General features: G+C 44.5%; 1 protein-coding gene across 1 annotated transcript in view; it reads right to left on the reverse strand.

Moving 5' to 3' along the window:
- Positions 1–1,615: 1,615 nt before the first annotated feature.
- adamtsl4 (ADAMTS-like 4) overlaps positions 1,616–12,762 on the reverse strand; it is a 33,930-nt gene continuing 22,783 nt past the window's right edge. The window contains exons 6-17 of the mRNA XM_070966007.1: positions 11,037–11,176; positions 10,357–10,561; positions 9,692–9,876; positions 7,901–8,066; positions 7,051–7,314; positions 6,726–6,855; positions 5,836–6,040; positions 5,137–5,310; positions 4,863–5,042; positions 4,555–4,734; positions 4,273–4,420; positions 1,616–4,185 (exon numbers count right to left, since the gene is read on the reverse strand). Of these exons, the coding sequence (XP_070822108.1) occupies positions 4,055–4,185; positions 4,273–4,420; positions 4,555–4,734; positions 4,863–5,042; positions 5,137–5,310; positions 5,836–6,040; positions 6,726–6,855; positions 7,051–7,314; positions 7,901–8,066; positions 9,692–9,876; positions 10,357–10,561; positions 11,037–11,176 (2,108 nt within the window). The 3' untranslated portion in view covers positions 1,616–4,054. The remainder of the gene's footprint in view (positions 4,186–4,272; positions 4,421–4,554; positions 4,735–4,862; positions 5,043–5,136; positions 5,311–5,835; positions 6,041–6,725; positions 6,856–7,050; positions 7,315–7,900; positions 8,067–9,691; positions 9,877–10,356; positions 10,562–11,036; positions 11,177–12,762) is intronic.

Below are 12,762 nucleotides of genomic sequence, written 5' to 3' on the forward strand. Positions count from 1 at the left end.
ATTATAATATTTAGAACAATTAGAACTTTTTTCCTGAGCCACGGTTTGCCTCTGATGCTTTGTAGACGTTCCCTAAGCGACACAGAGCGCTGGGCCGCCTATTGTTCTCGCCGCGAGCCCTGGCCTTGGTGCTGAAACTATGCCTCTTGACGCGAAGCCGAAGCGCGCCGCCGATGACGTGCACGTAGTCACGACTACTACAGCTGTTCACGCCCGAGCCCTAAATCACGCTCACACCCACTCAGAGTAAAATGTGTAACAGAGAGAAGGAGATAGCTCGGGGTCGGAGTTGGCCTACTTTACAGCCTGTACTTTCGAAAAGCGGCCGACATTGGGCTAGTTCACTTAGATATGTAAAGACGGACATCTTCCAATGTTGTGGCTAAACAAACCAGAAGCCAGAGGACACAATTTTTTCTTATTTTTAAGGTGTGTGTGTGTGTGCGTGCGAGTGAGTCCTAGGGAGAGATAGAGTGAAAGCAGAGAGTCATAGGGTTCATGGTAATTTCCCCCTAAAGGTCACCATCTGCCTGCTTTGCCTCGTGCCCTCACACACACACACACACACACACACACACACACACACACACACACACACACACACACACACTTGCATATCGTATCGCAACACCAGGGGCCTTCTTACAAAGAGCGCCGGCAGAAGAGGCACGCAAAGCCCGCTGCGCCCTGAGGATGTGGACGGTGTGCAAGCACCGGGCAGCACGCCACCGGAGCTGTTAAGCCTCCCTACACGATGAGGAAGGGACGGCTGGAGCGCACGCAAGTGCAGTCTGAGGGATGCTGAAGCGAGAAAACCTTAAGTCTATTACTCAGCGTTTTGTAGCCAAAGCAGACCTTTCCTGCACCTTTTGGTTGAAGTTTCGGATTTGGAGTCTATTAAGCTTGTTAAACAGCAGACTAATAACAAAAAATACAGCGTTTTATAAAACAAACAAACAAACAAAAAAAGTCAATATACAAGTCTGGACTTACGTTATATTCCAGTTGTCCAAAAGGCAATGTCCTGCCAAACAACCCTGGAGACTCTCAGAAACTCCTAGAAATCCTGGCAGAGCCAGACTACCATTAAAGATACAGTGGACACAGACTTTGATATTTTAGAAAGCCTGCAGTTCATATTATTCAGTCAAAAACATATAGATGATCGACATTTAAGGCGGATTACAAAAAAATTGCGATTGAAAGTGTGACAGCTTTGAGGAGCAAAGTAAAATAGCACATTAAGATCAACGATCCTCTGGCCAAATTAGTATCCCCTGAGGGTTTGGCACAATCTGCATGATACACTCGGTTGGGAAATGATGCCTTCGTATTAGACATTGAAACACTATGTTCCATATAAAATCACTGCTTCATGGAGGACTTTTAGTCACAATGGCACCAAACGGAGACATTTAGATGTCGAAAACTAGTCCCGTTCATTCACGTAGGAGACTCAACGGCGCCATCGTTTGGAGGAAATCGGCTATATCACCCTTATTCACAGGACAAAAGCACACACCACTGAACTTCTCTGTTCTTTCAATTTTATTTAAAATGAAGCTTTGAGATAATAATTTTTCCACACTGTTTTTGTTTTTGCATGTCAAAAAAAGAGAGAAAAAAAATCAGTATCAGTAATAACAATCTCTTAAACTCTGGGTGTAACAAAGGAAATTTGCTACAGCTTCTCAAAACAGAAAATAAATTACATGTTCTTCAGATAATAGATAAATTACTATCCTTTTTTTTTGTTTTTATACAAAAAGTTATTTTTACTACAAGGGATTAGAGACAAGAATGAAACATTCAACGCCTGCAGCTGCAAAACACACAACCACACACACACACACACACACACACACACACACACACACACACACACACACACACACACACACACACACACGCACACAAACATCAAAAATTCATGTGTAAAATAGAGTCACTGATTCTCTTCTCAAATGCAAAATACAACAGTTATATGACAGTTAGATGTGAATGAATGCAGTCTACAACACTTCTGATAAATCTACTCAGTTAAGAAAACATAAGCGCTTACTATGTTCAAAGAAATTATAGACATTAAAACATATCTGCCAAATATACAGACTCCTCACCTTTGAGTGGGTGGGGTGTATTGTGTGTGTATTTCTTCTTGGGAGGTGTGGGAAGAGTAAAAGAGCAAAGTAAAATCAGTTAAAAGACAAAGAAAGAAGATGCATAGAGAGTCCTTACACACATATGCAGAGGTCACCACCTCAGAATGCAAAATATTTACTTTCAGGTCAAAGCAGAATGGTTGCATTTGATCCATATCATGAGCTTAATTATTAAAAGACTGTTATAAGAAAGCAGCTTTCTCAGTCCCCATGAGGTTTCCTGATTCTGACTTCTCCTACTCTCATGGGACAGATTCATCATATCCCCTCAAGAAGGTGATGATGGATGTAAATAAAACATACATTGAGATGAGGTGAAAAAACAGGGAGAGCACGAAGTTGTTCTTTTAATACCTGGCATAGTCGTCATGGTGGCGTGATCGCTAAAAGGCTAAATTAGGTCAGCCAGGAGTGAGCTGTTTCACATTTCCAAACCTGTGAGTCACCACCGAGTTCATGGTTAAAGGCGATATTTTCTTACTGCCAAGAAATCGCATGAAATATGTCAGATTTCTCTGTGCTGTTTCCAAAAAACTCTAAAAATCTAAATGAGCCACACTGTTGCACTGGGTGACGCGTTCCTTCATTAAGACGAACATGGGCACTACAGTTTATTTTGAGTCAATCCCACGTACATCACAAATGTATGTCAGTCTGCAGCTGCAAATAGTCCCTAACAAATGCACTATTTTCTCTTGTGTGCTAAGAACTACCGTGGCCAGCTGTTTCAGGAAAGTAATGAGCATTTTCTTTAAAAAATGAAACTACATATTTGTGATGAGTTTTAGAGGTTTACATCATCAGTAGGAACAAACAGACTTGGGGCTGAGTGCCAGAGACACAGCTGGGAAGTCAGACAGTAATGACTGACAGATGAAGACATTGTTGGTTTGGTCTTTCCATGTGATTTGGTGACAAGAGAAGTCCAGAACCACACCAGTCTTATCACTTATCTCTCTTTTTACAGCTCTATCTAGTGAGCAGCATTGTTTTTAGTTTAGAAGAAGCTTACACCTTAGCTGTGGATTTTAACTCCAACAGCTCTCTTTAAAAAGACCTACATGTACAACATCCTGTAACTGACATGGGGACCAGCTTGCTTGTTCAACATCCGTGTATATTATCTTCTAGTTTGGGATGAATCTCACCTTTTCCTGCTCTCATATATTTGGTCACTTATTGCCATGCTCACCCCACACCTTTGGTTCATCTGTCCAAATACTGAACTGCATAATAAGAGGACACTATTTTTGGCAAACATAAAAAGACACATGATATATTAACAAACTCCTTCTAGCTTAGTTGGGGGGGGGGGGGGTATCTGCATCTGCAGTGTACAGAAACATAGTAGATCTATTCCAGTAGATCTCCAGCACACATTGTACTACAGTATACACAGTTTATCTAGCACACATGCTAATTATTTGTTCAGCACATTTCCTTTCATAATTAGTGGTATGCATGTCTGATTATAGAGAATCTTAAAAAAAGGTTAAATTTGCTGCTGAAACACAGCTGTGTCCTCTGTGAGCACCTTCCATTACAATCTCTCAGTCATAGAACAGAATTGAAATCATCGCAAATGCATCACTCAGCCTGTGTGACACACTGTGAACCTGTTAAAGCTAATGCATAAAGTAAACTGATGCAAACTCAGTGGAATATGTGGTTCTAAAAGACAATACAAAATTGTACACAGAGAACTGGAAAAAGGAACCGCCTGCTTTCACAGTGTTTTACCTGAAGAATCAGGAGAAAATAGCTAAATGTTTTCCAACAGCCATCGCAGGGATTGTGTCTACTCTCGGCTGTCCATTTCTACAGACTTGTCATGAGCCCCTTTGACCCAATCCTTGACTTCCTGCACACCTGGGTTCTCTGTGATTGGCTGGTCAGTGCCTCTTGGCACGCTGAGCACTCTGGGTACACGAGGCACAGCAGGCGCTCTTGTAGTAGGAGTAGACGCAGAGCCTGGCCTGGACCACCATCACACAGTTGTGACGTCTGTCCCGGCAGTTTTCATCTGTGGACAGAGAGGAGGAGGACAGAGAGGTTGGTAGAGAGAAAGACAGAGACAAGCATGAATACACCGTCTCACACACACACCGACCTGAGACTTGTGGACTGCAGGGGATCGTGTTGCAGATTTGCTCCTGTTCAGGTTTGGGGCTCAAATCACACTCATGGCTGTGCCTTTTGTCTGGTGTCAGACACCGTACCTCCCTCATTTGCAGGCCTTTTCCACAAGAACGTGAGCACTGAAACAAAGGCAGAGAGAGCGTAAAGAACTCGGTTATAAACTGAAGTTGTCCTGATCTGATTGTTCCATCACATCATTTCTCTTTGCGACACTTCATTCTCAGATCCCGCTCCCCGTCTCTTTGTCGCTCACCGCACTCCATTCTGTCGTGAACCACTGCGGCTGACACTCTCCCATCTCACACTCTTGGACCGCAGCAGGCTTGTCCAGATGTGCACACTCACTGGCTGGAGCGACAGTAAAATCATTCCCTTCCTTCTGGACACAAATGATGTCTCGTCGCTGAGTTCCATTCCCACATGGGACGTTACACTGGAAAAAGAACATCAATCTCTTCTTCAGGAAAACAGTAGCTGTGAATTAATACTCTTTTACCCCAAAACCACCACACAAAATTTTCCTCCATTTGTTTCATTCAATCTTCATCCCCTCCACCCTACCTGTGTCCAGGGGCTGCTGTACCACATGGTTGTTGGTACACAGGGACCCCCATTGCAGGCCTTCATCTCTGCCGGTTTTTCCCCAACACAGTCGCCTCCTCCTCCGCCCTCCCTGATCCCTCCTTGAGTGAGACACACCACCTCCCTCCTCTGCACCCCGGGGCCACACTGCGCTGAACACTGAGGGACAAAGTGAAAGATCATGTTGAGGATTACTGTTAAGTGCTGTGAATGTTTTTTCCTTCGCTTCTGTGCATTTGTTACTGTTACTCACAGTGTTGGACCAGTCAGTGAAGTACCAGTTGGTTACACACGGCCCCATGTTGCACTCCTCACTTCCCTGTGGGCGAGCCCTGGAGTTGCATTCCTTGTCGTTCACGACGTTACCCTGGTCGCTGACGCAGCGCACACTCCTCGTCCTCCTCCCGACTCCACAGTCCACTGAGCACTATGACAAAATGGAGAGGAGAAAAACTCAAATGAATATAAATAGCCAAAAGAAAAGGCATGGGAGTAGTTAAAAAAAGGCTTGACGGTTATTTATCAATCAGTTAATCCCTTATGTGCTCCGAAAGGGCAGTTAGCTGTGCCGCAGTAAAACTATGAACAGCTGTTGTTTGGTTGAAACTGTGTGCTTTCCCTATAAGAAATATCTATTATAAATTTTAACTTTACCCAAAATGTGTGATTCATTGAAAAATATGATTTATTGCAACCCAACCCATAGCACAGTATGTATTTGTTATATTGATGATAGAGCCACAGTGCCATAATTTCAAAATACCATACCAAAATTAAAGAGAACCCATGCACGCAAACACTCGTGCTTATTTTAACCCAACTCCACCCACTCTGTCTCTTTCAGTCTGTCTTGTGTTTGCAGACCCTGTGATCCATCACTTTTTTTTTAACCATGCACACAGACCCATTTGCAGATGCATTTCCCAGTCACATACTGGTGTTGTTGACCTACCGTGCTCCACTCGGATCTGACCTCCCAGTGGGAGCAGAGGCTGAGCTGACACGCCTGTGTGGACTCTGGTGGTGTGAGGTTGGCACAGCGCTGCGGGTGGACCATGGTGGAGCGGTTCCCAAAGCTCTGCCTGCACTGGAGCTGCCTCTGCTGCACGCCGGGGCCACAGGACACACTACACTCTGACCATGAACTGGCCTCCCAGCTGAGAGAATATATCACATAATCACATGCCTTCAGATATACAACTCAAATCAATTAGATCTGCATGTCAGCTCACTACAAATCATGTATGCATGTACTGACTATGATGTCAACGGTCACCCAGAAATGATGGGTTTTAGATTTCTGTAAGTATGATTTGGTTCCTCTCTGCCATCCACTGGCTCTATTCATTATAATCAGGTTGTAGAGTCTTTTCATCAAATCAAAAGGACAAACTAAAGACAATCTAAATAAGTTTACTACACGTTTTTTTTTTTCTATTAATCATCCTTTTATGCAAGACAATCTTATCAAGTCCTTCTTTCAACTTCTTTCAAGAATTTTCCACAAATGTGTGCCTGGATCTTGAGACAAGAAAGAGTAAGGCAGGTTGCTGCACTTGAATCAAGAAAACAAGGGGATTTGCACTGGAAACTAATAGAAACTATTCAGACCACATTGGTCAATTTACTTTTTTCAAAAAGGACTCAAAGTACAGATAAAAATGACTTGATGAGGAGATTTTGCAGTGTGGTTTTCGTGCAGCGTACTTATCAGCTCTGAAATGTGCACTCGCTTATGCAGGAAAATGTGCTTTTTTTCACTTCCTGAAGAGCTGCCGGTTTGGAACTCAATATAAACCCATATAATGTGTATCTCTTCAAGCTAACAGTGTGTTTTCTCACAATGGTGGGCAGGGATGTGTGTTACAAGGTTCCTCCTCGGGAACAGGTTTGGCTGCGGAGTCACATTTCCTCTCTGGGACTTCCTCGTCTGCATGACGGTCTATGCACAGAATGACTCTGTACTGAGAACCTACAGAGAGAAAGAGATGAACGGATACACAGAGTGAGAAAGACATGAGCTCATCTGCCTGTACTTGCACCCACCAACCAGAGGAGGGAGCCAACACATCATCCAACATAAGTAAGGATCATTTTGTGTATTTCATTTTAATTATGTTTAAAATGACACAAATTTGAAGATCTACAGGGCTCATCAGACTCTAACCTTTGCCACAAGAAGCAGAACACTCAGTGAGTCCACCTCTCCTCCACACAAATGGTGGCTGAGTGTCCAGTGGCAGGTCAGTGCGAGGGGGGATCCGAGCATTCCTGTTGGGTGCAGAGCCTCGAGGACGTGACCTCTCAGGTGTCCACCGGTCAGAGGAGGGAGGGGAATAGACAGAGGAGGAGGAGGAGGAAGAGGGGAAAGAGGGCAGTGAAACAGGAGGGGGGGCTGGAGGAGGGTCTTCTACTGACACAGTGAGAGGACCTGGGAGAGATGAAAAAAATAGATGGCCATGAAGACAAATTAGTGAGAGGGCAGGAAAGGTGGGAGAGAAGGGCGAAGATTGGGAAACAGACATGAGGAGGAGGAGGAGGAGGAGGAGGAGGAGGAGATGGAGAAAAGAGCGATAAAGAGGGAGGAAAGAGGCAAAATGTGAATGTTGAAATATTTAGAATAGGAGGAAGGCAGTGAGTCAGAGGCTAATGATGTCATGATGAGGTCAGGGTCTCATGACAGCGAACATGTGGACCAGATAGCCTCCCTTCTAGGTCATACACAAACACACAAACACGCTTGTAAAATAATCCCTCCCACTTGGCCCACAACCACACCCATCCTAATCCATAAACACGCCAATCATTCTCCAAGGACATGGGCTGCACCAGTGTTTCCTTGAGTAATTTGGAAAGAATGAATCTTAATATCTTGATTTAGGGCTCAATTCTGACACTGACAAGATTCAACTATGTACTGTACATGACTTGAGAACTCAGAGTCTTTGCTACCGTATGGGCTAAGCGGAAAACAGAGCTGCCAAACAGAAGAAGAAGTTGATGTGCGTTGGACGTACTGCGAAGAGGTGCTCTCCCAGGCTCTCGCTCCCTGTGCCTCTCTCTGGGCACCTCTTTGGGTGTCTCCCTCTCTCTGTCCATTAGCCTCTCCCTCTCTACCTCCTTCTTCTCCACGGGGACATAGAACTCGTACTCGATGCCTGGGTTCTCTTTGTGGAAAATGATCTGCAGAGCAAAACAGGGACAGAACTGGAGGTGAAAAGAAGCCAGCGACAAGAAACACCCTAAAACGGATCACCATAGAGAAACGACTGTCTCATTTCCTTCACTGGGTGGTTAGAGGCCGGGATGAGCTACAGACTGGCCATTATGGTCCTGGCAGGGAATCAATGTCATGCTCAAGGATGCCTCAGCAGGGCGTATGCTTGTCACTATGTGTCGCCCCTCTCACTATGAAACCCTGCAGCCCATAAGACTTAACATAGTCAAGGTCAGCTAAAGTGAGTCCCATGGCAACAACATTTTGATCTGCTATTTTTTGCGATGTAATACAGCTCAATCTGTTGATGCAACACCATCACAGTTACATATCTCCATAAATATAGGAGGGATTGACATGAAAGTGGTTCATGGTTCCCAGAGGATGACTCTTAATCACTTTGGTGATCCAAACTTTGTCACCTCGGCTCATGACGATGTAAGGAATGAAGTGAGAGCCAAAAAGATGCTCTTATGCTCTGGGTTTTGTACATGTTAAACAACAAGTTAGAACTTGTTGTTGTGTTGTTTGTGTGTGTGTGTGTGTGTGTGTGTGTGTGTGTGTGTGTGTGTGTGAGAATACACTACATTTGAAAGAAACAACACCGCAGAACAGAGCATGTTTACTTTCAGTGTTCAGTTTTATATAACATAGTTTGAGGACTACTTCATGCAATGGTGATGGTGTTGAGGATGGAGTGGAAGAAAACATTATGAGAAAAATCCTAAGTTCATTCATTCACTCTAAGATAAGCTAAGATAACTGGCTGATGGTGGTTATACGCCAACCAGGAACTGCAACATCCCAATTTCAAGTCTGGTCATCTCCCCTGCTGGCTCTCCGTAACGAAAGATGTAGCTAGGGGAGTGTAACTTATATGATACAGATATAAGTGCCGGTGATCACATGCTGAGTCAGACAAGCTAAGATGTCTTAAAGCAGCCAGTGTACAACAGATACAACACTGATCTGGTCTTTTTCAGAGGCCAAACTGTATAATTTTGTCCCACCAGTGGCAGGGCTCTACACACTCTTTCTATTTTTCACCCATCAAATCATTAGTTTTCCAGCGTGTAATGAGCATTACGGCCTCATATGGCTCCTGGCGAGGTTACGTACAGACTTTGAGTCTTTTTATGTCTTACTGAAAAATCCCATTAAGCCTTAAAAATGCTGGTGATTCCAGAGGAGATCAAACTCTGGCTTTGGTGGATTCTTGCTATTTTTACCCCCTCCTGCCCTGTTGCTGCTGGATGCGAAGCTGCAGATGACTCCTGTTCTTTAATAAGATCTTAGCCTGAGGATAGACTTGTTACTATTAAGCCCCGGATAGTCTGATGTGGCTCAGGCTAAGCTTTATCATAGCTGTCTTTATCCCACCATAATGCTAAAATAATGCTGCCTATCTGGACGATCTTGACAAAGAGCAGGACAGCATCGCCTCAGGCTTAAGACGATGTTATGGAGATGTGTGCACATGTGTGTCTATGTGTATGTGTGCAGTTTTTGTCATGAACTTAATTTTGCCATGCCTGGGTTCATGTTTGCTTACATGGTTAAAGTCAATGCCTTCCCATGGTCAAGTACTTACATACAGCTGTAGCTGTGTTGTGGTGGGTCCTGGAGCCCTGAGGGATTCTCCTCTCTCTTCCTCCCCGTCAGCCTGTGCCCTAGGTCGGGTATAGGTGAAGGTAGTCCCTCCTGCCTGGTACTCTCCTGGAGGGTCCACAGCCCAACGCCCATTCACCACTGAAGCCCCAGTACCACTCCTCATAGCTGGAGAAATAGGAGTTAAGTGTCAGAGGGGTAGATGAATAGAGCAAGATTTGACTCAAGTTTTCTTTTCTTAGTTTGACCTTGTTTAGTCTACATAGTGGTGACTTCTCAGGAAACCCCCATGAGCTCAAATACACACTCTCAGACAGACAAACACGGACTGTGGAGTGCTGTCTCATTACTAAACGGGGGGCTGGCGGGACAAACACTCAGATACACACATACACACTTCACTGGTTCCTTATGGGCTCTAACAATACTGGCTTTATCTGCTTGGAGTCTGTGAGGCCACAAAATTTACAGTCTTAGTCCAAGCCAGCACACACACATGCTCATTGGACAAATCTCTTTCCCAAATCTTCAGTTCCCTGTCCAAAGTCTCACTTTTCCTGGAGCTGCAACCAGTATTATTCAAGACATCGTAAATTGCATGTGCATGTGTGTGTATGCATAATTTTGTTTGTGTCTATTAGGTCTTACCCAGGTAATTGGGGCTGGCTCGTCTCTCTGTGATGTTAATGAATGTAGCTCCGGGTGGGATGTCCAGGATCTTGTGGTAACCAAGGGGAACCGTGACATTTTGGAAGCTTCCCGTCACCTTGCGACAGGAGGCGTCCCTCCCACCACACACTCCACACTTGTCAATCACAGAACCGGAGCCCAGTACCCCATCACACCCCTCAGTCTGGCAGGAGAAGAAGGTGAAAAGATGTGAGCCATGGGTTGGACAATGAGGGGGGGGGAAAGTGGGAAAGATGTGGGAGGAGGGGCGGGGACAGAGCAGAGAATGTCTAATTCTGATCTTGTTGACATTTCACATTGACTGCCAGTGTTTATTTCAACGCTGTTTGTGTAAATTGGTAACTGTTGCTGGCCAGATTCCTGCCAGAAACAGAAGAGTGGAATAAGGGCAAAATCAGAAAGCAAGAGTGCAAATGAGAGAAGGAGGGAAGAGGTGCAGAGAAAAGAGGCCTGGAGAAGGGTAATAAAAAGAGCTTGGAGACACCCTGAATCTGAATGTGAGGCTTAAATCAGACTCCAGAAGCGAGACTAAGAGAGCCAGGTTCTGGACTTTGTCATGCCACAGCTAGACAGGAGGGACTTGCACTCAGTCACCTGAAGCTAAACTCTCACACACGTGCTAGTTTAAATGCGCTCACCAGACACTTTCCTTCTACACACACGTCATTTGAGCTGATGTTGATGCACGGGGTCCCGTCTCTGACACGCTCGGCCTGGCGAACATAGAAACGATAGCCTGCAGGTCTGCAGGTCAGCTCGCACTGCTTGTCCACTCCAACTGCAACACACAGAGGAAAGGAGGATTATTGCACAACGTGTACGTTTGTTTTAAGCGTGTGTGGCTGTGAGATCTCCTGTGCGAGTGTCTGTAGTTTCTTTGTGCATCTGCCTGCCGTGGAGAGGACCCAGCTGGGCGATGAACATCTTTCTATGTGGTCAGGAAACCGAGGTAGGCCTTATAACCCCTGACTGTCAGACAGCACCAGAGTGATTAGCTATTTTCCCTGCTGCTCACATGTATGAGTGCACTCACTGCTGCACCGTCCCAGGAGATACATACTCAGAGGAGAGGTGTAAACATTAAGCTTGAGGAAGGTCTGATTTATGTGAGGAACCCGAACAGAACACACAGCAGAGAGTCATGTTCTTAGAATGAGAGAACAGAAGGAAAGAATCAAAGAAAGAGAAGACAGCTTCAAGGTAAAAGAGGAAATGAAAGTCCTTCATCACCGAGAGAACAGGCAGACAAGTAGATGAGCGTAGAATACAGACGATCTCAAGGGGAACGGGGTGTGGTACGAGCAAAAAAAGGGAAAGTAAGACGGGTGTGTCTATGTGGTGAAAGACAATAGGCAGGTTTAAAGGGACAGTTCAGCATCTTTCTTTCTATGAAGAGATATCAACCTATAGTTACATCATGTAACCTCAAGCTTCCATGACCACAAATTGTAATTTTCACACATTTGTTGATGTTTGTTGCTGTTTCCAGTGTCTATGCTAAACTAGGCTAACAACATCCTACATCCTGTTCGATGCTTAAAGGGCAGGATTGCCATATTTAAAAACCAAAGTCTGTTTACAGATCTTGGGGAGTTCAAGTATAAAGCCTTTTGTGGCTCCAGAGGAAGCTGTGCGAAAACTGATAAATTGCTGCAAGTGATGTAACCTGAGTCGGTGTCGGCTTGGGCTGAAGACGTTTTTAAATGTAATCCTTTAAAGAAGAGCGAAACACATAGAGGAGTGGTTATTCAAGACAGGAAAGGACAGCCAGAAGCTCCACTGTCCGTCTTTCTCTTGAGGTTAGAGATAAGGGGTGTGACAGAGGTTAAAGGCCCTTGTGCAGAACTGGTGTGTGTGTGTGTGTGTGTGTGTGTGTGTGTGTGTGTGTGTGTGTGTGTGTGTGTGTGTGTGTGTGTGTGTGTAATAGAACCATAAAGAAATGAGCTCATAGTATGAGTAAGGCGTCAAGGATTTAGTTGCAGATGGGAGGGAGGGGTTAGCTGGGAGTTCAGGGGTTAAAAGGACAATTTCCGTGCTTCTGAAAGTATGACTTCTCACTGTGGTGTCATCTTTCTCTGCCAAGTTATGACCAAAATGGACCCACTATTGAATTCTACATAAATATGAACAGCATGACAACTTGCCAAAAGTGGTCAAAAGCTATTGTAGTCATATTATTCTGTCCTTGAAGCAGTTTGAAAAATAGGCGTTTCTCTCAAAAAAGTCATTCTTTTGGGAAATATTTTTGACATTTAAAAGTAAAGTGTGTTTCTGATATTACATTAATGCCACTTCATTTTCATATAACAACACTGAAGATTGTTTCACCGTGGACAGATTTACTCTCCCAGTTCAATAAGCCAT

This window comes from Chaetodon trifascialis, chromosome 7 (assembly GCF_039877785.1).
Source record: "Chaetodon trifascialis isolate fChaTrf1 chromosome 7, fChaTrf1.hap1, whole genome shotgun sequence".
Taxonomy (NCBI): domain Eukaryota; kingdom Metazoa; phylum Chordata; class Actinopteri; order Chaetodontiformes; family Chaetodontidae; genus Chaetodon; species Chaetodon trifascialis.